General features: G+C 38.1%; 1 protein-coding gene across 5 annotated transcripts in view; it reads left to right on the plus strand.

Annotated features, from left to right (window-relative positions):
• PPHLN1 (periphilin 1) overlaps nt 1-24,284 on the plus strand; it is a 107,487-nt gene that overhangs the window by 35,390 nt on the left and 47,813 nt on the right. For 3 of the 5 annotated variants that reach the window (XM_004694777.2, XM_012734146.1, XM_012734145.1), the window contains 2 exons: nt 14,441-14,652; nt 24,153-24,209. In XM_004694777.2, coding sequence (XP_004694834.1) covers nt 14,441-14,652; nt 24,153-24,209 — 269 coding nt within the window. The remainder of the gene's footprint in view (nt 1-14,440; nt 14,653-24,152; nt 24,210-24,284) is intronic. The other 2 variants (XM_004694779.2, XM_004694780.2) reach the window with 1 other exon arrangement.

A 24,284-nucleotide genomic window follows, 5' to 3' on the forward strand; every position in this document is an offset into this window, starting at 1 on the left:
CCCTTGCATTCTTGCCTCCCCTATTTTGATTCCTCTCTCTCCCCCTCCCCTTCCTCTGCAGAATGTCTCTGATTTATAGTTGCTTGTTGGTTTTTTTTTTTTTTAAAGATTTATTTATTTATTTATTTATTCATATAGAACTGGGGTACAGACCAGAGATGCAGGGGCAGTGAGAGGATTCACAAGGAACAGAGTGGGGAGCAGAACAGGCAGATCGACGAAGTACACTGCCGAGGGGAGCAGCGGGCGGGTCAGGAGAGGTCTGCCACGCCATGTGGTCTCCGGGGGCAGGCGGGAATCGAACTCATGCGGAAGTGGCTTAAGCTTCTCAGTGCAGTGCTTTAACCCGCTGCGCCACCAGGGAGGGCCTGCTTGTTGGTTTTTAAAAAAAAATTTTATTATTGTTATTTTATTTTATCCTTTATTTTGTTCCCCTATATCCCTCCTATCAGTGAAACCATCTGGTATTTTTCTATTTCCTTTTGACTTATTTCACTGAGCATAATCCCTTCCAGTTCCATCTATGTTGGTGCAGATGGCATCGGTTTTATCTTTTTTATTGCTGAGTAGTATTCCATTATATATATATACACATACACACCTCATCTTCTTGATCTTGTCATCTGTTTTTAGGCATTGGATTGTTTCCATATCTTACCTATTAGAAATAATGCTGCAGTAAATAATGAAACATAGGTACAGGTTTCCTTTTGAATTAGTGTTTTTGTGTTCTTTGGGTAGTTTTCTAGGAGTGAAATTGCTGGGTCATATGAAAGCTCCTTTTTTGGAGCTTGAGGCACCTCCCCATACCTTCCCATAGTGGTTTGACTAGTTTACATTCCTTCCAACAGTGTAGGAGAATTCCTTTTTCTCCACACCCTCTCCAACATTTGTTGCTACCATTCTCAGTGGTGTAAGGTGGTATCTCATTGTGCTAAAAGACACTTCTCCAAAGAGGGAATTCAGATGGCCAACAGGTATATGAAAAAATGTTCAACGTCACTGTCACTTGTATTCAATAAAATGCAAATCAAAACCACAATGAGATACAACCTTATACCAGGTAATATTTGTATTGAAATCCCAGGTTGCAGTTAAAGGAAGTCAAAGTAGTGTTTATGTAGAAGCTGAGGCTCTGAAAGCATTTGCAAGTTTGTATCATACCACTGTAATTAAGTATACACAAATATAGTTATTAAACAAAAGTACTTGTAATACTTGCAGGTAAGCAATTAACATTTGTTTGTCTGTGGTTATGATGCTCTTAACTCTGTGTGGAAAGAACTCTTCTTACTAAATTGGCTAGTCAGGAAATGCTAAGGGTGAGATTGGAACACAGCTACTCATCAGTGGATTTTTGCTATTTGGTAATGTAGAACAGTGTGACATGCTTCAAGAGAAGTCAGAAATCCAGATTTCTACAAATGTTATATCTCTTGTATTTCAGTGTTCACAAGTAGTTAAAGCCTGAAATTGCAATCTCTGTATTAGGGCAACAGCCTGAGATGGGACTCTGGAATGAAGAGCATATAAGAACAGCTTGTCTTTCTCAATGTGGACCATTCTCTGTGTTATGTGAAAAACTTAAAAAATACTAATTCTTGCTCTTCACACTTGAAGATCTGAAATAATTGTCCTTAGGTAGAGACTAGACACAGCGTTTTGTGAAAGCTTCTCAGGTGTCATGCTAGGATGCTTGATTGGAGACTCGCTGGTTGCATAGGTCGTGTGCAGAGACAGGGTCCGGATGCCTCAGGGGCATCTCTTGGCCTCTGTTCCCATTTTTGAGAAGCTCTGGGTTTGATCACAGACTGCTAATCTAAACTCTGCTGTAAACAGTTGATTGATTTTGGGGTGTCATTAAAAACAAGGTAATGTGGAAAATCCCTTAGCTAAGTTATGCTATCCCCAATTATCTTATTTCCATAATTTAAAACGATACCAGGGGTCTGCACTTTCCTTATACTCACATCTGCCTCCCCAATTACCAGCTTGCTTTCTCAAAATGATTCCAAAAATCTTAATTCCTTTTAAAGCAAAATTCCTGTTAACTAGAAGTTAAATAATCCATATTTTGTGTGGAATATTTGTTTTTGGAAGGACAGAAAAAATGCTTTCTCTTTGTAGCCTTCCCATCCCACTTTATTGGAATTTGCTTTTAGCCAGGAACACACACATCTAGAAACTGTCCCTACTTGTCTGACCTGACTGATATGAAGGGCTGCAATTCTGAGCTTCACAAATCAGCTTTTGAGATCAGTCTCCAAGGTAATTATGGTGCAGAAGGTCCAAAGTCCACATTTCCGGAATAATTGTCTCATAGAACTTTAGTTCTTCCCATCTTTGTCCAGCATGTGCTGACATGGTGGTGATGCAGCCAAAGATGCTGTGCTGATTCTCTCAAGATTTTTTTTAAATAATAAAAAGCATCAGTTCAGTTACATGTGTGCTTGCTTTTTTTTTTTTTTTGGAGGCTTCATAATAAGCATTGTAGTTGTACTATTATTTTTATTTTTTCAAAGTCTCTTTATTTTGACCTGTAAGTTACCTATTGGGCCCATCATATCACATACGTTGATATCTTGCATTTAAAATAGCTAAAAACCATGTAGTTTGAAGGCTTTTTTTGATTTAAATTTTCCTTCTATGGTAAATTGAACTTCTACTTGAACTTCAAAATATTTACCCAGTGATTTATGAAATGAAATAAAAAATGTACCCAGCGTTAGTATTCAGTTGCTTTTCTAGCTTATCCATGTCATTGTTTAAAAAAAAACAAAAAAACAAACCCAAAACTAAAAGATTCTTTTTTTAAACCAGTTTCATACCTGCACAAAAAACTTTGTACTACTTGGTGTTGATTACATTTTATAGCTAGTCATGTGTGTTGGGATAATACTTTTTTTTTTTTAAAGATTTATTTATTTATCCATACAGAACTGGGGTACAGGCCAGAGATGCGGAGGGTGAGAGGATTCACCAGGAACAGAGTGGGGAGCAGAACAGGCAGATCTATGTAGTATACTGCTGAGGGGAGCAGCGGGCGGGTCAGGAGAGGTCTGCCACGCCATGTGGATCTCCTCTGGGGCAGGCGGGGATCGAACTCATGAGGAGTTGGCTTAAGCTTCTTAGTGCAGTGCTTTAACCCGCTGCGCCACCAGGGAGGGCCGGGATAATACTTTTTAAAGAAAAATAGTATGAATAAAGTTGTTACTATCTAATAATCAACTGATTTTTCCTTTTAGTATTTTTGGGGGGCAACAATGACAGTAGTCTATGGAGATTTTATGACTTGCAATATAAGTACTCATTGACAGTTATATGTTAGTTCTGTACTAAGAATACAGTACTTAATAGCTTAAATTTACTTGTGTGATTTTAAATTCATGGATTTTCTTGTTAAAACTGAAATTTTACACTTAAAGTAATTTTGAAAAATTTTTGATGGTCCGGAAAATGGGTTAGGGATGTCAGCGAAGCAGGGTCACCTAGAGTGAATCTGCGCCATTCTTTTCTTTTTTTTTAATATTTATTTATGCATACAGAACTGGGTTACAGGCCAGAGGTGCGAGGGTGGTAAGAGGATTCACCGGAGACAAAGATGGGAGCAGAGCAGGCAGATTGATGAAGTACACTGCCAAGGGGAGCGGCAGGCAAGACAGGAGAGAACTGTTGTGTCATATGGATCACCTCAGGGTCTGGGATGGAACTCACACCAAAGCCACAGCTGCGAGCTCCCAGTACTGCTCTTTAACTCCCAGGCCACCAGGGAGGACCCAGTAAGGCCATTCTGTTTCCAGTTCACTCTCCTCTTACTATGCAGCCAGTTGTAGTTTCAACCCCTTTTCAGTGTGGAAAGATTTGGACTCTTTCTATATTCGAATCCTATAAAGTCATCAGAATTATTTCTCAGCCTTTCACCCTCTCAGCAACTTCTGAAATGGGCTGGTGTACAAAGGAAATGCAGCCTTAAAAGATAGGTGTTGCTCTTTGGGCTTCCTTCTTCACTTGGATCTTGGTGCTATAGTTCTCTGCTGCATTCTCTGACAACTCTGAGAAGATTGCTGAAAAAATTTCTACAGGGTGTTTTGAAAAATTAAGATGAATTTTGAAGTAGTAGTATTTTTGGCTTGAACTTATGAAATGAAAATTTAAAATTTTTGAATATGTTAACAGTTTGTTAGTAGAAAATGTAAATATGTAGTATAGAATGAAAACTTTCAGTAAGTGCCCAGGAAGATAAACTGTTAGACCAAAGACACTGGAGTCTTTATGATTTTCTATTAATAACTACTTTGTGTTTGTTTATTCATTAGGAATTTGATGCCATTTAGTTGCTTAGCTGTGGTAGCAGATACCAAAGATTTAAGAAAAACTATGGAAGAAATTTTTTTATTTTTATAAATACAAGGGATTATTTAAAAATGTTTTATTTGTAAGTTTGTTTTTGTATCTGTTTACTAATTTTACTGTAGATTGGATAAAGCGGTATCTTGTATTTGGAAATGATACTGAAGGTTATGTATTGCTGTGTTAAAGTATAGCATTTTTCTGAATAAAGAAAAAAATAAATGATAATAAAATATAAGTTGGGTGATTTCTTGGCCAAACCACATTGGAAGGTTTGTTTTTGCAGTGAGTGCCTGGAGGTAGAAGGGCCTAATTATGTTGCACTGATTTCTTAGTTATCCTCTTTGAAGATGAGATGACACCATGTTGGTAGCTGAAGTCGATATGGCTGACTTCTCTTGGGTTTGACAAGTAGTGGTATGCTATTTGGGTGTTCAGAAGAAATCACTAAAATATATTAATTTTCAGATAATAGTTTTCCTTAAAATAAAATTAATAAAAGATGAAATTTCTTTCTCCAAAACACTTCAGATATATTGAATGCTGAGAATATGTATCCATATATATCACATTTTTACAGAAAAGTAGATAACTTTCTTTTTGTAAATACTTTATTGTGCATTGTTAATATATGGCATATAGCTCAATAAATTACCATAATCACAATCTGGATTAAAAACTAGAATATGATTTGCCTCCCAGAAGCTTCCTCTTAATGCCTTTAATTATTTTTTTACTTTCTTTTCAAAAATAATCATTTTTCTGACTTAAATTTTAATTGTCAGTGGGAAAAAATGAACAGTTGTGACTTAATTTTTTTCCCCAAAACATTGAACGTTCAATTAGAAAAGTGTAGGGAAGTAAATGGTAAAATAACTTAATGCACTGTAGTTTAAAATACTAGAAACATTTAGAATTAAAGGGTTTTATTTCTTTGTAAAAAATTTACCAAGAGTAGTTGGACCAGTTCTTGTCTCTTACCATGTAACTTAAGCTACAGAGCAACTATCTATTTATGACTTGGTGAACTGTGTGCATTCTGAGTCTGGACCAACTTCTGTGATTTTGTTCTTTTCATTTTTATCACTGTGAATATCTCTGAGAGTTTGTTTAATGTGAAATTTTTAGTTAGCCTCGCTTTCTGAGAGACATCTTTATCCTTGTCACAGTCTCTTTTGTGATTCATGTCAGTAAGTTCGCCTTCCCTAAGGTCCTCAGGCTGCACATCAAGGGTCTCCTGAATGACATTGTCAACATTCTCATGCTTGGCTATTTTCTTCTATAACTGTTTATGCTCAGTTTGATTTTCATTTCTACCATTATCTGATTTTTTACTTGTGTGCCTCCCTGCTGGCCTAGGGTTTGAGTCTCAGTGCTGTCACCACTATTGCCTGAGTTCAACTCCTGACCAGGGAGCTGACACACATGGAACCGCAAATCTCTCCTGTCTTACCTGCTACTCCCTTTAGCAGTGGATCTTCCTGTTCTGCTCCCCACTCTGTTTCAAGTGAATCTTGTCATGCCCTGCACCTCTGGCCCACACCCCAGTTCTTGTATGCAGAAATATATAAAACCTTCATTTTTGTTTTGTGACTGTACTTTTGTCTTTGTTACAGCCAATTCTCCTTCAGTTATCCACTTTTTAAAAAAGATTTACTGGACCCTCCCTGGTGGCGCAGTGGGTTAAAGCACAGTACTAAGAAGCTAAAGTCACTTCGGCATAAATTCAGTCCCCACCCTGGAGGTGACCTACATGGCGTGGCAGACTTCTCCTGACCCAGTTGCTGCCCCCCTCAGCAGTGTACTTTGTCAGTCGGCCTGTTCTGCTTCCACTCTGTCTCTGGTGAATCTTTCTTAAAAAAAGATTTATTTATTTCTGCATACACAACTGGAATATAGGCCAGAAGTGCAGGGGTGGTGAGAGGACCCACGAAAGACAGAGTGGGGAGCAGAACAGTTAGATTGATATAAAGTACACTACGGAAGGGAGCAGCAAGTGAGAGGAGAGGTCTGATGTGCCATGAGGGCAACCTCCATGGCTGGGGATGGAACTCTTGCTCCGGACAGCCTCATAGTGCTGTGCTTTAGCCAATAGAGCCGCTTTAGTAAAATTTCACAGTTTACTACTAAGTGATAATATGTTAACAAAACTATATGGATGTTACCCGCATAATAGATGCAATCACCCATCCCAGAAGACTTTGAAAAAGGTGTGAGGTGTCTAGTCACTGGTGATGTGCATTGTTCATTTGTGTATTGTTTGTGGACTCCGAACTAACTTTGTACCCATTTGTGTTTCCTTCTGCACAGTGTGTCAGCTCCGCTTGTTTGACATATTTGTCAACATTTGATGTTGTTAGTGTTTTTTTTCCCTTTATTTTTAAGCTTTGAGTTAAGGAGTCATGTAAAGTACTCATGATGTGTGTGCAGAGGCACCGTTCCTCTTAATTTATGACATCCATTTCATAGACAAGGAGGCAGGTAGAGAGGTTCAGTAACTGTCAGACTTCTCTCACAACAAATAAGCAGTAACGTTCATGAGTTGAGCCCTGGAAACTTGCTCCAGAGCTTGTGATCTAAATTATTGGACTATAGATAAATTAAAAGATTGAAAGTAGAGTGGAAAATACTTGAAGATGTAACTTGTAATTTCATTGTTAGGAAAGTTGAAGACATTTTTAATACTTGACAGTAGATTTGTTAAACGGGGCATTTTATTTATTTATTTTTATTTGTATCTTTTACATCATTGTGTAGTTCTCATAAAATTCCTACCACCACTTTACCTGTGAACCATCACCATTGTTCCTTGTGCTAAAAGACACATTTTAGACTTCATATATCTCAAGCTAATAGATTCACTTACTAGTGTATGTATGTCTATCTTAAGTTTTCTCACCTTTGGCAATATTGGTACTTGGGGTTGGATAGCTTTTTATGTGGGTCTGCCTTGTTTATTGCAGTATGTTTGGGAGCATCCCTGACTTTATCATTAGGCACAAATGATCATCTTCAAGCTCCGCTCCCCCCACCAGTATAAAAATGTCATGTCATGATATTTCACATTGAGGTTAGTGTTTGCTGTTAACCATGACTGTCGCTGCCGCTGCTGCTATTCACACTGGTAACCCTTAAATCACCACAAGTTCTTGTCCCAGGAAGCTGCAAAAAGGAGCTTACATTTTTAAAAACTTTAAATGCAATTCTAAAATTTTCATTTTAGATACGTAAGCAGAGAGAAACAAACTTTGTTCAAAAAGTAAAGTTTATTTAGAGGAAAAGAATAAAAGCAAGGACTCCCTGGTACACTATTCCTCGGAGAAGCAGAAAAGCCTGTTAAGCCTTTGTCTAGGGGATATTTAGGCCTCTTTTCTCTATATTAAATTCTTGTCATCCACTCTGACTGGCTCTCTTTGAGGGGCTACACTTCCTTGGGCAGCTGTCCCCAGCTTTACAACTCTTAGTCTTTCTTTCACTGCCCCTGCCCAAGGTCTCTTAAAATTTAGCTTCTTATTAGCTTTAAAACATTCTACCTTCATTAGCCCTCCTGGATTTCTCTATCCTTATCTCAGAAACTTCTTTAACTCTCCCAAAGCCCCTGCCTGTGCTGTTTCTGAAGCTGCCCTAATTAACCCTAACTTGTCCTGGGACTCAATGGCAGGCAGTGCTTCTTACACCCCGGGAAGCAAAATCACTGTCATTTGAGAACCAATAATATACTGAAGAGCCTCATTACTAGAATCTTTTTTTGATTCTTATATATATTTGGGCTGTATTTTATGTTCTTGATTTAGACAAGTGGACGTTTTACATGTAGAGATCAGAATCTCAAAGCAGTGATGATCGCTGTACTGGTCTTGAGTAGAGAGGTAAGCATCAGTGAGCTTTTCTGTAGATTGCTTTTCTTCTCAGAAATGTAGAATATAACCATTATTTAATTACCAAGGAGAATATTAGCCATCTAGGTACCTGATAGTTTGCAAGGTAGGTGTTGGGAAGGTGGTGAAATGAGTGAAGGATGCATTGACCAGTGCTTCATCAGCTATTCAATATCTAAAATAAACTTGTGAGCATATTGCCGTCAGGAAAACCAGTGAAGTTTTTTAGTAACTTTCGTTTTTAAACCGGGGTACTGGCCAGAGGTGCGGGGGTGGGTTTGTGAGAAGATTCATCAGAGACAGAGTGGGGAGCAGCAGGTGAGATAGGAGAGGTCTACTGTACCATGTGGGTCACCTCTGGGGCGGGGGATCGAAATCTAGCTTAAGTGGCTGCAGCTACTTTGCAATGTTGTGCCCCAGCTTGTTGAGCCACCAGGGAGGGCCCTCTTTAATAATTTGTGTTTAAAACTTTCAGGAAGTACCTGAAAGTTTAGATTGGGGATCTGTAGACTACATCCACAGGCCAAATTTGACCAACCATTTATTTTTGTAAATAGCATCTTACTGGAACACAGCCATGCATGTTGGTTTACTTATTGTCTATAGCTGCTTGTGTGCTGTAGTGGTATGTTCAGGGACTGTGTTGGAGAATGTATAGTTCGCAAGCCAAAAATATTTATTATTTGACTCTACAGCATATTTGTTTTGACTACCTAATTTAGTAAATGACCTTTCTGTCTACTTGTTCACTTTATTCTTCATCTGCATAAAGAACTTCATAAGTGAAGTTCTTGATAATTGTCATTGTTTCATCTTCTATAAAACAAATTCCTTTGGAAGTCACTTGGAAGTTTTGTTCTGGAGTTTTTATTATGAACAACCTGTTTTCAGCTCTTGCATATATGCAAGATTCCTTAGTTTTGTTTTTTCTGAATGCAACGCTGTGTAAGGGTTTATTAGCTCGCTTAGCTAATTTCTTGCTGCAGACTTTTTTTTACACCAAATTAATGGAAATCATATAGAGAGTAATATGATCAATAGAAAAATAGCTAATAATTTATTGGATACTGTATATCAGACTTTAAGCACTTTATATATGTTACTGCATTTACTACTTGGTTATAGGTACTATTTTTTTTTTTAAAGATTTATTTATTTGTACATACAGAACTGGGGTACAGGCCAGAGGCTCAGGGGCAGTGAGAGGATTCACCAGAGACAGAGTGGGGAGCAGAACAGGCAGATCGACGAAGTACACTGCTGAGGGGAGCAGCGGGCCTGTCAGGAGAGGTCTGTCACACCATGTGGTCACCTCCAGGGCAGGCGGGAATCGAACTCATGCGGAAGTGGCTTTGGCTTCTCAGTGCTGTGCTTTAACCCGCTGCGCCACCAGGGAGGGCCCTATAGGTACTATTTTTATCTCCACTTTAAAGATGAGGAATTAAGGCATGTGGGAGGTGGTTAACTACCTTGCTCAAGGTAATAAAGTTAAAGGTGACTTTGGAAGGGTCTTTTAGTACTTAGGAGGTTAGTTCACAGAAGGCCTCTCTTGGGCGATAAGCTCTATGTACTGAGCTAGTGTTACAGTTGAAACTGTAATTCTGTACACTCTTAAGCATTCCTCATCATGCCCTTCTTGTCAACATAGAATGCCTTAACAGAGCAATTGAAGTGATCAGTGGAAACATAAACATCACATCTTTTCAGCCCTCCCTGGTGGCGCATTGGATTAAAGCACGGCACCAATAAGCTAAAGCCACTTCAGCATGAGTTTGATCTCAGCCCCAGAGATGACCACAAGGTATGGCAGACCTCTCCTGACCCTCCCACTGCTCTCCTCCACAGTGTGATCTGTCTGTTCTGCTCCTGGCTCTGTCTCTGGTGAAGCCTCTCACCGCCCCTGCACTCTGGCCTGTACCCCAGTTCTGTATGCATAAGTAAATAAATCTTTAAAAAAAAAAATCAGCCCTCCCTGGTGGCACAGAGGGTTAAAGCACAGCACTAAGAAGCTAAAGCCATTTCTGCGTGAGTTCGCTGCGTGAGTTCCATTCCCGCCTGCCCTGGAGGTGACCCAGGGCGTGGCAGACCTCTTCTTACCCGCCCGCTGCTCTCTTCAGCAGTGTACTTCGTCGATCTGCCTGTTCTGCTCCCCACTCAGTCTCTGGTGAAGCCTCTCGCTGCCCCTGAGCCCCTGGCCTGTACCCCAGATCTGTATGCACAAATAAATAAATCTTTAAAAAAAAAATCACATCTTTTCACCACACCCTTTTTGGTCAGGTTCTGTGCCTCTTGTGCATTCTACCCATACTTCACTTTCTTAGGGAGGGCCTCCCTGATGACCCTGTTTAAAAGAACATCCATAATCTACCCTTTTTTACCGTACTTGTCACTATGAAATGTTTTATTTATACCCTATTCTCCTTTGGAATGTAGGCTTCACTCTGTGGAGTCAAAATAGAATGGGTATATTCTAAATCATTCCTTCCATTCTTTCTCTTTTGCTCAGATAAAACATTGAACCCTGGGTCTCACCTCAGAGTTTTAACCTAACTTTCCAAGAATGAAACCTTTTGCCTCCTAACTTTTTGGTACTTGATGTGAGTTCTGGTCATACATTATGCTTTGCTCCATTGTCATCCTTGATATTACCAATTTATAACACCTGTCTTCACCTTTGTATTTTTTAAAAAGATTTTTATTTATTTATGGTCCCCTGTGGTATGTGGGTCACCTCTGGGGCCGGGGATCAAGCTCAGCATTGAAGCGGCTGTGTCTGGCGGCTAGCTTACAGTGCTGCGCCCTAACCTGTTGTGTCACCAGGGAGAGCCTCATCTTTGTATTTTTTAGACACCATTTCTTGTTCCTTGAGTCTTACAATTTCTAACTCATAATCTTGTTGACCCCTCTCTGTCTGGATTGGATGATATTTTTTACACTAGTCTTTCTTGGGGGTGTGGGTTTCAGCTCTTTTCCTTGGTTATATTTAAGCACAGTCAAATCCTAGAATCTTCACTGAGAATTATTCTATCTCTTATGAGCTCTTGAGTTTGGGCTCTTCTGTGTTATGTTCTCTAATTAGAATCATCAGTTAGACTTTTTTAAAATCGCTGAATCCTGGGTCTCACCCTCAGAATTGTTGATTAAGTAGGTGTAGTCTTACTTCCCTGAGTTTGTGTTGGCTGAGGCAGGTCTGAGGGCTCTGCCATTCAGAGATTTTGCTTCTCCTGATACTTTTCCTGGGAAGAGAGCTTTTCGCTCTGCCTCTGATTTCTAGTCAGTATGACACTTTACTTTCTATTCATGACCCCTGTAAGCACTTTACTGATATAAAGACCTAAGAAAGAGTGCTGTGAGTTTCTAAAAACGAGAATTTTCCTCTTTATCCTTTTCATTTCTTTCTGTCTTTGTATCAATAACTTTGTCTTTTTCATGATTCCTTTGTCTCATTTTCTCCTATTGACTTTATCAGGTAGCATTTTTGTGTCTTAGATTGTCATTTTTATCTCCCAGAGGAGGTTCACATTCATATATGCTCAAGTAAACCCCTACTCTTAAAATACTGTTCTTTCCTCTTCCTTCTGTAAAATTTTTATAAGAAAAGAATGGTGTAATATTTCCAGTAGGTCTAAATTTCTTCCAGTCTGCTTTAATTTCCAGGACAACCAGTTGCTTGGTCATGTGACAAACAGAGATCTCTTTCAGTCTCTGTGCTATTTGTCATTAGCCAGCCTTTCCTATAAAACTATTTCTTTTGCTGTGTGGTCACTGCTTTTTCATATTTTCACTTTTTGGACTACTTCTGTAGTCCGAAAGCCCTTTAATCCCTCTGCTTTTTCTTCAAGTTTTGGTTGGTTTCCTGCCACCCAAGTCTGTGCTGCCCAATATGAGAGCCCCCTGCTGTCCACACTTACTGAGCACTTGAAATTTCAGACTGAATACTCAGCCAGTGTGAAATACACACTGGAGTCTCAAGATTTAAGATGAAACAGAACATCAAACAACTTGTAAATTTTAAAATATTGGTTACTAATGTAATGGTATTTTGGCTATGTTGGGTTAAGTAAAAGATATTGCTTAAATTTATTCTATGTATTTTCTTTACCTTTTATACATGGATACTGCATCTGTGGCTCAATTTATATTTCTATTAGATAATATACATTTTTATCTCATCTTTCCTAAGTGATCCTGCCACTGCCACCCTGCCAGTTTTCTATTTACCAATACATATTTCCCTTCTGATGGTTTAAATAATGATGCTGTGCCCCCCAACTCCCTTTTCTGGACTATCCTTCTGCTTCTCTTCCTCCCCCCTACCCCAAAATGTGTAGGGATATAAATATACCCTACCAAAGAGCTAATATTACTACTTTATCAAGAAGATATGATAGATGATATTTACTGTAATGTTTTGCTTAATCTGGTGCAATCTAGAAGAGGTTGACATATGAGGATCCGAGAGACATTAAAATCTGACTTTTTCTTCGACGAGGTTTATCAGGCCACTTCTGGTCTCACTGGTAGTTCTGAACTGTCCTGTGATCCTTTTCATTTTCTGAATTGTGTGTGTGTGTGTATGTATGCACATGCATATATATATGAAACATCATTTTTCATTTTGTACATTTTTTCCATCTTGGTTGTAAAGGATTAGATTAGATTAGATCCTGTGATTTTACCGCCACCTGCTGTCAGAAGTCAGAAATAGGAATGTTTAGCTCAGCATTTCATCCTTTGTTTCTCTCTGCAGACCATCTTTGAGTCTGGTCTTGTGTATTAGTATCTCCTAACCAAGTTATCAATGATAGTTCATTTAATTTTATTGTAGTAAATAAAACCTTTACTCTTCTGGGAGCACTTCCATGACTTCTCTGGTAACTTGCTGTCCAGGTACCCTCTTGTTTGACCATCCTGTTGTTCTTTCACTGCATAGGTTTTCCTAACAATGTGATAGTTCTCTGGGCCCTCTGCTCTTCTCATTGATTATTGTCTTCCATACCCATGTCTTTAAATACTGTCTGTTTACAGACAAGTTTATATTTACAGCCAAAAATCTCATTTTGAGTGTGTTGCCGATAGCTCTAGTTCTGCCTACTAGGGTGTTACATGAATATCTCAACCCTAATCTGTTCAGTTTGAATTTGAGCCATACACCCCAGCTTTATTTTCCAAGTCTGTTTTTCTCATTTCAGTAATTTAGCCTTTCAGAATTCTGGGATTCAGCATGGCACCCCATCTCTTATTCTTTAGTCAGACTCCATGTCCAGTGAGTCCACAGAGTACACTTACGTGCAGTTCCTCAGCCAGCCTTGGTGTGTCTCTTGGCGTTTTCCATCTGAGATTTAGTGTTCTTTAATTTTAATATGGTGGAATATTTGCTAAATCTTCTTTTAAAACCTGTTTTGATTCTAAGATTTTAAATAGAGGCATGATTCTTGATAGTTGAATAATTTTGATTTACTTTGATGTTTGAAAGAGTTTTGCTTTATGAAATTTTACTACTCACATTTTTTGCTCTGACTTGATGGGATTGCTCAGCAAAATGTCTTAATGTGTAAAAGTAGAGGTGATTCATACAACATTGGTACTTAGAGATGGGCAAAAATTAATACACTAGAGATAAAACTTGGAGAGCAAATACTTGATAGATCCCTATGAGGACTTGTTAACATTTGGGGTTGGGTAGTTTTTTATTGTTTATCTGGGAACTGGCCTGGGCCTTGTGGGATTTTAGCAGCATCCCTTCCACCTGTGGTTGCCCTCCTGTCCTGTCCCCTCCTGTTTTGATAACAGCATTGTTAATTTGTCACCAGGGAGGCAAGATTGCACCAGCTGAAAACCAGTAGTGTATGCTGTATTTAGAACAGGGTAACAAGCCATGGACCGTCTCACTGGGGAAGTCTGTGGCATTCCCTAGGTCAGTGATAGTGCGTGTAGTGTGTTGTTAATGGAAACTAGAGGTAGCATTTGTATGACTCTTTTCACTAAAATCTGTGCATGCTTAGAATTAAGTAACTTAATCTCCTTGCTCATTTTTATGACAAAATGCATTCTAAAACCTCACTTCATTTACAAAATGCTCTTTTTGTGGAATGATTCAGAAGTTAGGTGGTGAAAAAGAAAGCACAACATAAAGAATAGCTGATAAACAGAACTCCTATGCATACAGAATACAGGGTATAATTAACTTATTTTATATTTTTTCTCCAAAGGGATATGAGAGATGGATTCCGAAGAAAAAGCTTCTACTCTTCCCATTATGTGAGGGACCGGTCTCCTCATAAAAGAGATGCTCCTTTTTTCAGAGAATCACCTGTAGGCCGAAAGGATTCTCCACACAGCAGGTCTGGCTCCAGTGTCAGCAGTAGAAGCTACTCTCCAGAAAGAAGCAAATCATATTCTTTCCACCAGTCTCAGCATAGAAGTATGTATTTCTGAGACAGTCTTTCTTCTTTTACAACCTCCGCTGATAAGAATATACTGAATTAGATTGACTTAGAGATGTTTGTTTTAACAGTTTCCAAAAATTAACAGCTAACAAGAAAGACTATAGTGTAATAAACACTGTACCTACCCTTTTGGCACTGTTTCCAGCTTGTGTCTAGTTTTTGAGTATGGCAGAAGCAAAGCAGGTTTGTAATCATGTCAGAAGTCATCCACACCTGTATTTCCAGCTGGTTCCTGAGCTGCTGGGACCCCTGTTGTCTCCTGTCACTAGGTGTCATTGTTATATATTCAATACTGTGTTTTATGTGAAAAATGTACGTTTACTCCTAAAGAGTAATTTAGTGGTACAATCTGCCACAGGTCCATTCTTCTGCTGTCTAGTTTGTTGTTAAGTTTTAACTGGTATGCCTGCACATATGTTTTGGGGGCCGGAGCCTATTGTCCTGGGGAGTTGCTTAGTATGTGTTGGAATAAACAAATGAAGCAACTTCTTTTCTGGATAAAGCTTTTCTGAATTATTTGCCTAGGCCCCTATTGTTTGCAGTTACAACATTTCCTCGTGCCTTCTGATTTAAGAGTTAACATGAGCAGGTTCCTCTGAGGTTGGAAGAATATATGGACGAAGTGACATTTGGATTCATGTTTTATTCTGAATTTATACAAGTGGAGAAGTAGCTCCCAGGTAGAAGGAATTATAAATCAAAGTCTAGAAACCAGTAAAGTCTAGGATATTTCCTTTTTTCCCCTGTTTAACTTCCTTCATATTAAATTTTTTTTGAATAGTAAGACTTTCAGTTTAATAACCCTTTTCCTTCTATGTACTGAAAGTGATGGAAAGACATCTCAAATGGTCAGATTGTCTTCCTTATACCTGTTACTGGATTCCTGTATTTAACAAACATTTATCAGGTTTTTTTTTTTACTGTTAGATGGAATGGGTCTTCCAAAAAAGATATTTTTGTATACCTGTATATAAATGGTATGCAGAAGAATGCTATTTGAAGGATTTAAAACAAATATAGTCACTTATGTATTCCTGATCACTTAAAATGATCTTGGATTAGGTCAAAGGAACTGAAAGTTTTTACAGGGGAGTTCAGTGCTAAACAGTTTGGTATTTTCTCCTTTGCTTCACTTTCAGCCCACATCCCCCTTCAAGAAGATTAACAACCTCCCACTCTAATGCACCCTCACGTGCACACACATAAATATCCAACATTAGCCAAATGCTTTCTGGGAACATACTTTTTGTATGTGTAGGACTTAAATGCAGATGTATTAATGACTTCAGAAAAGTGTCTTTGGAAACTGATTATGAACCCTTTTTTTTTTTTTTAAAGATTTATTTATTCATACAGAACTGGGATACAGGCCAGAGATGCGGAGGGTGAGAGGCTTTACCAGAGACAGAGTGGGGAGCAGAACAGGCAGATCGACGAAGTACACTGCTGAGGGGAGCAGCGGGCGGGTCAGGAGAGGTCTGCCTCGCCATGTGGATCTCCTCCGGGGCAGGCGGGGATCGAACTCATGCGGAAGTGGCTTAAGCTTCTTATTGCTGGGCTTTAACCCGCTGCGCCACCAGGGAGGGCCCTGATTATGAACCCTTTTAAACAAAACATGAGGAAAGTGGAGGTTTGAGATTTATATTTGGCAGCTGTTTAGTGAGTCTGCTAAATTATTTCGAATAGCAGCTGGTAAAATAGTCTTATTTTTGCCATTTCTTCTTTAAAGCAAATTTTAAAGAACTTTTTGTTTTTTTTGCTTGTTGGTAGTCAGCACTGTAATTCTTGAGGTGAAATATAGAGCAACCACGATGTGCTGCTCCTGTCTCAAACAATTCCATGCACTTCCCACCCTTTGATATTTGGAAGCAGGAAAAGATAATGAAATATGGAGGGAAATTGAATGAAGTGGAACATAGGAAGTTGTTAATGCCTTATGTTTGTTTTCATAAGTTACTTAGTTTGAAAGACAAGTAAGTCTTAAGAAAAAAGTTTTTTCTGGGAAATCCCTTTATGTGTATACATATACATAAGTAGTTGATTTCCTAACTATTTGGGTTGAACTATTAAGAACATTTTCTGTAACTCCTTTAAGTAAATAGTTTTCAGAATAATTACATAAGATCATCTTTCAACATGATAATGGAGAAGTCCTGTTTTGCACAGTAAGTGGAAAACTAATTGTTATTTTACATTTGGTGATAATCAGTTTTTGCTTTGAGTCTAAATGTCACAAATATTGATGTTAGTTTGCCTTTTCAAAAAAAGGACTGAGTGAAAGGGACATCTTAATTATGTTATCACTTACACTGGATTAATTAACAATTAATTGATATGTTAATTTTTCTACTGTAAGTTAAAATTTTGATCTTTAAATGGTTATATAAATAACAGGCACACATAATTTTCTTACGCTTTATGACCTCATTTTGTTAATTCTTTAGTTTTTTTTTGCATTCTGTTCCTATTTTTCTTGTAATTTTACTTGTTTTAATGATTACTAGTAGTTTGACTATGGTGACCACTTAAGGACTAAATCCTCTTAGTAGTTATATACATTTAATATATCTCTTCTGTACTTGATTATAAGCCATGGGAGGATTTTCAATACTTTTTCATCTCAGCTATTTGTTTCTCATTTAGTGCTTACATAATTGTACTGCGTACATGTGTTTACACATGTATTTAATTAAATCTATTCTGCTTATCCCTTTGGGTTAATCCTATGGAACCTTGTCCTACTTTAGACTAATCACCCTCCTTAATCAAACGGTTGTTTTCATCCTGTGATTTATGTATAAGAATTTTCTGCCTGTAACCTAATTGGACTAACTTGGTTGTAGATAGACCATGTTGCATTCTTTGTTCCTTTTTGTTGTTTTTATTTATGTGTTAATAGTGTAGTCTGATCTGGTTGACTTAATTTCCTTTCCCCTTGTTTATTATGAGACTTTTGTCATAATATATATATACATATATATATATTATATATATACATACATATATGTATATTATATATGTACATATATTATGACAAAAGTCTCATAATAATATATATATATTATTATGACAAAAGTCTCATAATAATAATAATAATAATAATAATAATATATATATTTTATTCTGGTTAACCAAACAATCTCCCATAAATATCTCCTCAGGTATTTCTTTTTTTCCTCCCTTTTCAAACAAGTCCCATTTTTCTTATACTTTTTGTTATTAACCTTATGCTTAGGACAATAACTTTAATAGTGGCACCAGAGATCATTAAAACTCTGTCTCTTATGCCCATTTCTTGTGGAAAATACCTATCTTGTGGATAAGTTTACTATATCATTGACCAGTCCTTTCATCTTTGTATAGCTCATTTTTTATAAAAGTTAAAAGCATTTTCTTGTAAAATCTATGCAATACTAGTTATTTGTCTTAGAGCCTAACATTATTTCTTTCATGTTGTAAACTTTTATGTGTCTGAAGAATACCATCATAATCATCTTGATTCTACCCCCACCCCAGGCTTAAGTATATATAGTTACATCAGCTGTTTCTTTTATTTGACATGGTCTTCAGACCTTTTGCATTCCTATTTTTCTTTCTGTCCCTTTCAACTTGTGAAGCTGGAAGTGAACTTTTTTATTTTGTCAGCTACCTTGTGTTGCTGGCCCTTGAGACTGGAGACAGCTGAGATTGAAGCCCTTTTCATGTTACTAGCCAAAAACTTTGGCTTCCAATCTCTTCTGTAGACCTCACTTTGTGAACTCATATATTGGTACCAAATAAAAACAGCTTTGTTTCATCTTCAGCGGAAGTAAGCTTTATGGTTTTTAATTTATCATTAGTAATTATATTGAGTAGCAGAAGGCCAAATATGGAAAACCTCTAGAGATCGTTTTCCCTGGACCTCAGTCATTTTGTCTACATTGTTGTTTGTTATACAGCCAGTTGTGATCCTCCGTCTTCTTTTCAGTTTGAGAATTTTCACTGGAGACTTTGTCCTACTTTTTTTTTTTTTAAAGATTTTATTTATGCGTATAGAACTGGGGTACAGGCTAGAGTTGTTGGGGGTAGGGAGTAAGAGGATTCACCAGAGACAGAGTGGGGAGTAGAACAGGCAGATGGACTGCTGAGGCAGAGGGGAGCAGCGGGTGGGTCAGGAGAGGTCTAAAACACCATGTGGGTCACATCCCTGGCTTGGGATCGAACTTGTGCTGCAGTGGCTATGATAGCTTTATAGTGCTGTGCTTTAACCCATTGCGCCACCAGGGAGGGCCCTTGTTCTACTTTTTTGAAACTTAAAATTACAAAACATGGGCCCTCCCTGGTGGCGCAGTGGGTTAAAGCATAGCACTAAGAAGCTTAAGCCACTTCCACATGAGTTCGATCCCCGCCTGCCCCCGGAGGTGACCACATGGCGTGGCAGACCTCTCCTGCCTGCTTGCTGTATACTCCGTCCATCTGCCTGTTCTGCTCCCCACTCTGTCTCTGGTGAATCCTCTCACCCTCCGCATCTCTGGCCTATACCCCAGTTCTGTGTGAATAAATAAATAAATCTTTATAAAAAAAAATTACAAAACATTTTCTCTACTGTAACAATAATAGAAGGATTGTCTTGCCTTGTATTTGTAAATCTGTTGTGGCTCCTAGGGATGATTATGTAAGTATTTACAAGCTAGCTCTTGGTTAATTGTAAGCATTTGCTGTGAATGAATGTCAGTTTCACACATGATGCCATACATTGATTGCTATGGCTTAGTGACATTTTGGTTGAATGTTTACCATACCACCACCATAGGAAGTTTGCACGTTCAACATTTCATTGTTCTATGTCTGCTTTTCTAAAGCTCTGACTTTGGCCCCAACCTGCCCCCCCCCCCAACCTTTTTTTTTTTAACTGCAACATAGTTTTCCATTAGTTAATTAATTTTTAACTGAGTTAATGCTATTGGGTATTACCTCTGTAATGTACTCCCCTTAATTGTCTTGATATCAGCAGTCACTTTTAAGAATGGAATATATTTTAAAGAAATTGCTATCTTTTAAGTTAATGAAAATGTATCATAATTAAAAATAGTATTCGAGAAGAATCTGGAAGATCAGACTCAATTATTGAACTCACTGTCATGGGAAAAGGCACGTGTTAGTATGAATACATTTGTGAATCTACATAATTTTTTTAATTAAAATTTTTTTTAAAGATTTATTGATTTATGCATATAGAACTGGGGTATAGGCCAGAGGTGTGGGGTGGTGAGAGGCTTCACTTGAGACAGTGGGGAGCGGAACAGGCAGATCAAGGAAACACACTGCTGAGGGGAGCAGCGGGCGGGTCAGGAGAGATCTGCCGGGCCATGTGGTCACCTCCAGGGCAAGCGGGGATCGAACTCATGCTGAAGTGGCTTTAGCTTCGTAGTGCTGTGCTTTGACCCTCTGCGCCAACAGGGAGGGCCAAATCCACATAATTTTTTAAACAACAAAAGTCCATTGGAATTTAGAGTTTCTAATTCTGCCTTTGGAAAGGTGGGTTTTTGTTGTTTTTGTGTGACAACAGGAATGTGGAAATAAGGCTTTATCATCAGATTATGAGTTTTTAAAATTTTTTTTTTAAGATTTATTTATTTGTGCATACAGAACTGGGGTACAGGCCAGAGGCTTAGGGGCGGTGAGAGGTTTCACCAGAGACCGAGTGGGGAACAGAACAGGCAGATCGACGAAGTATACTGCTGTAGATTATGAGTTTTTAACGATAGCAAGAGAGGGTGAACATTATCTTATTAGCAAATGATTATGAAACCTAGTGTTTCTTGGTTTGAAAATCACTGTATTTGCATTCACTGCTCATGTAATCTTTTACTTAACAAAAATATATTTCACAGAAGTGCCAAAATGAGATAAATGCAGTGTTTGCCCTCTTGAGTTTTTGATGTAGCAAGGGAAACAGTCATAACAAAGGAATAGACAGATATCTGAAGAGTGAGTAGGAGTTGGCTGAGGGTACAAGTGGAGTAGCATTATTGGGGTGAGCAGTATAATGTGGAGTCCCTGAAGTATAATTTAGTATTGGACTGGTAATGGATCCAGGCTACTACTATCCTGTTAAATAAGATTCTCTACTTTATTCTTGTTTGAGAGCTCTGCATGAGAGCTCTGGCTATGAGTATCACGGGTAAATCCTGGGAGCACAATTGTAGTTGACATCTGAATGATAGAGGGTCCAGGGCAGTAACCAATGAATGACATTGCCATATGTGTGGACATGTCTAACATCCCTGGTTAGGTAGAGTCAGTTTTTTATTTATATTTTTAAAGTGAGCCCATATGGTTTTAACTGGTAGTTCTATTCATAAGAACACTTTCAAGTATTCATAGTTAAAATGTCTTTATTTTAACTTTTTGCCTCTCTCACCTCTAAAAGATAATACTTTTGGGAAGTGGAGGTGTTGCAAAACTTTCTTTACCCCTCTAATCTGTTTTTTCCCTAGACTTCATTGTTATCTTTCTTCAGGAGCATTTTTCTTATGACCCCCTTCATTTTCTGTTTCACATCTTCTAAACCATTAGATCTCTGAGAGATCGTGTCTTACCTAATCCAAGCTCCATATTTATATATTGGTAAATTGTCCATCCTCCAGAAAAATAAATCATTTTCTTAGAATCTGAATAGTTTACCACTTTTTCATTGGTTTGTATCTTAATTTCTCTTTGAATCCTTCAGCTGTCAACAAAGGGATAAATGTCGTCTATGCTATGAAGTTTTTTTTTTTTTTAAGATTTATTTATTCATACAGAACTGGGGTACAGGCCAGAGATGCGGAGGGTGACAGGATTCACCAGAGACAGAGTGGGGAGCAAAACAAGCAAATCGTGGAAGTACACTGCTGAGGGGAGCAGCGGGCGGGTCACGAAAGGACGGCAACGCCAGGGCAGGAAAGGATGGAACTCATGCGGAAGTGGCTTAAGCTTCTTAGTTCAGTGTTTTAACCCGCTGCGCCACCCGGGAGGGCCTGTTTTTTGATAACACTTGAATTCAGAATTATCTTTCATCCCTGATACTAGACCAAAAATTTAATAGTTTGCAAAACATAGCAACTGTCATGACTAATGATGGTTTTAATTTTTTTTTTTCTAGCAATGTCCTATGGTCCTCCATGGATTAGCAGTAGTTAACATGTAATAGGATGCATTTGGTTAGGCTCACCACAGTGAAAGTCAGCACACGCTGTTGACAGTTGCTACTTACATTAGCTTTTATAGTCAGAGTGATCAAATGTGTTTACCTTCTACAGATCTTCTAAATGCTTGTTGGAACAACGAGGTGCTTTCTAAGGTTTGATTTCACCTACATGGTAGACCTTGACCCCTAGCCCATGGAACCAGTATTTGAAACTCCTTTTCATTTCTTCCTTTTCATTTATTTCATGCATTCACCAGTATATTGACACTGGGTTTTGATTTCCATGCTGCCATCTTCATAATTTTTCTCTCCTGATCTATTTCTTTCACCTTAAATGAAATTCATTCTTTCATTACATCAAAGGAAGGGTAAGACTGTGAGATGTTCTGCCTGATTTTACACAGGAAATTAGTTTCTGCTAAGACTTGTTAGATAAGTTGGAGGTGATTACTAAAGAACAAAGGTGTCAAAAGTGGGAGTGCGAAAGTGGATTTGGAAGATATTTTATTCATAGTATTGGCTGAAGCCTGTAACCAGAACAAAAATAATTCAAGAGGAACACACAGGTTTAGGAACAATTATGGACAAAGAGGAAGAAGGTCAGTTAGAAAGACATAGGGGGATGTATCCAGACTCATATAGAGATGTAAAATGCAAATTACTAAGTAGTAAGGAAGCTTATTTATGAATCATAAAGTGCTGTAATAGAGCACAAAAAGAAAGGTCCTTAGTTTTAATATAAAGATCGTTGAGAACTCTGAGATGAGAGTTAAAACACAATGGGGCTTTTACTATTTCCTGTTGTGTTAAAAAATATTGTAAATCTTACTGGATTAAAGGAGCCACTTATTGATGGTCCTGCACTGTTTATTTGTGTGGTTTGTCTCTTCTGTGAGGATATCACTATATAGCTTCTGCTTGTTTAAGATAGCAGGGATCAAAATCTTTAGTTAAATATGGAAATTCCTGTAGAATCTCTGAAATTGGTATCTAAATCAGTGAGCACAGCACCAGCAGTATGTTGATAAACTGACTTTTCAAGAGGAAAATAAATGTTCTGTGGATTTTTCTCATTGCCATGAGCTTGATAGACCATATGACTGGTTTCAGGTTACCAGTGTGGAGTCATTGAATCCTGAGATTGGAAGAGATCTGGGGGAACTCACTGCTGTTTGAGTCAGCTTCAGACTTCACACACTTCTGAAAAATACCACTATTCGAGCCTCTTGATATACAAAGAATTTGAGGCAGGTTAGCAAGATAAACATGTAATAAAACAGGATTAAGTAAATGGGTGGAGAATTTTGTGTCAGAGGGAAATAAAGTTATGAAAATGAATTAAGTATATGAAATAAATGCATTTAAGACTGAAAACTGGCTATAGTGAACTAAGGATTTGGCTGAAACCAAGAAGATATAAGCAGTAACAGTATTCACAGCATCCTTAAAAACAAGTAAGTTGCTTAGGAGCAAAAATTTTTCTGATGTCCGATCAGTGAATAATGAGACCTGAAGTCTTCAACAATAAGCTAGCAAAAGTAGGATATGTGTGTGATATTTCTTGAAACTCTTTTTAAATGTAAGGGCTTACAATGCTAAAATAATCCCTAAAGTGTGTTAATAGAAAAAAGATAAAAATGGCTATTTGATGTCCATCATAGAATAATTAAATGTTAAAGGCTTTCTGTACCTTTTTGGAAGGATGGCTGGTATATATACTATGTATTAGGTATGTAGACACTTCGTAAAGCTGCATCTGCATCGTTATTGGCAGATGAGCGAGTTTAACAGTAAGCCTAGGAACTGATATTTTCCCAGTGTTCTTTTTCATTTTTAAAGGTGATATTTTAAAATGATATTTGATTTGTGTTGTGTGTGTGTGTGTGTGTGTGTGTGTGTGAGATTCTCTAACCTACCTGATCCTTTGTGGAGATCAGACTGCTTATGACAATAAGTAAGACATGATCCCATCTTCAACTTTCGGTGTCTTATGATCTACTTTTCATTTTATTCCTTTCATGGTTAAACTTTTCATTTTATTCTATCCTTGGTTAGACTCATCTTTACACTTCATTGTTATTGGGCCCAGTTAACTTCCAGTCTTAGATTTTTCTCCTGCTTTTTATTCCTCTTTAGTGGTGCCTGGTTAGGCAGCCCAACTTGAGCACAGGGTAGCATAGAGTTAGGGTCACCAGAAGTACTCAGAAGTGGCTGTTCTCATCACTCGTACTTTAGGGATCTCCTCTTGTTCTTCCTGGGCACAGAGGTGCTGGTGTTAATTCCCCCCTGCCCACCTTTCCCTAGAGCCCGTGCGTGCTGGTGCTTCCTACAAACGGCAGAATGAAGGAAAGCCAGAAAGAGGTGAGTTTTGAGATAGATTTTGATTTGGGATTGTAAAGGGTGGGGACCTTGGATAGAGATCATGGAAGTGGGGAA

The sequence above is a fragment of the Condylura cristata genome, unplaced genomic scaffold, assembly GCF_000260355.1.
Source record: "Condylura cristata isolate star-nosed mole 26May11 unplaced genomic scaffold, ConCri1.0 scaffold00047, whole genome shotgun sequence".
Classification (NCBI taxonomy): domain Eukaryota; kingdom Metazoa; phylum Chordata; class Mammalia; order Eulipotyphla; family Talpidae; genus Condylura; species Condylura cristata.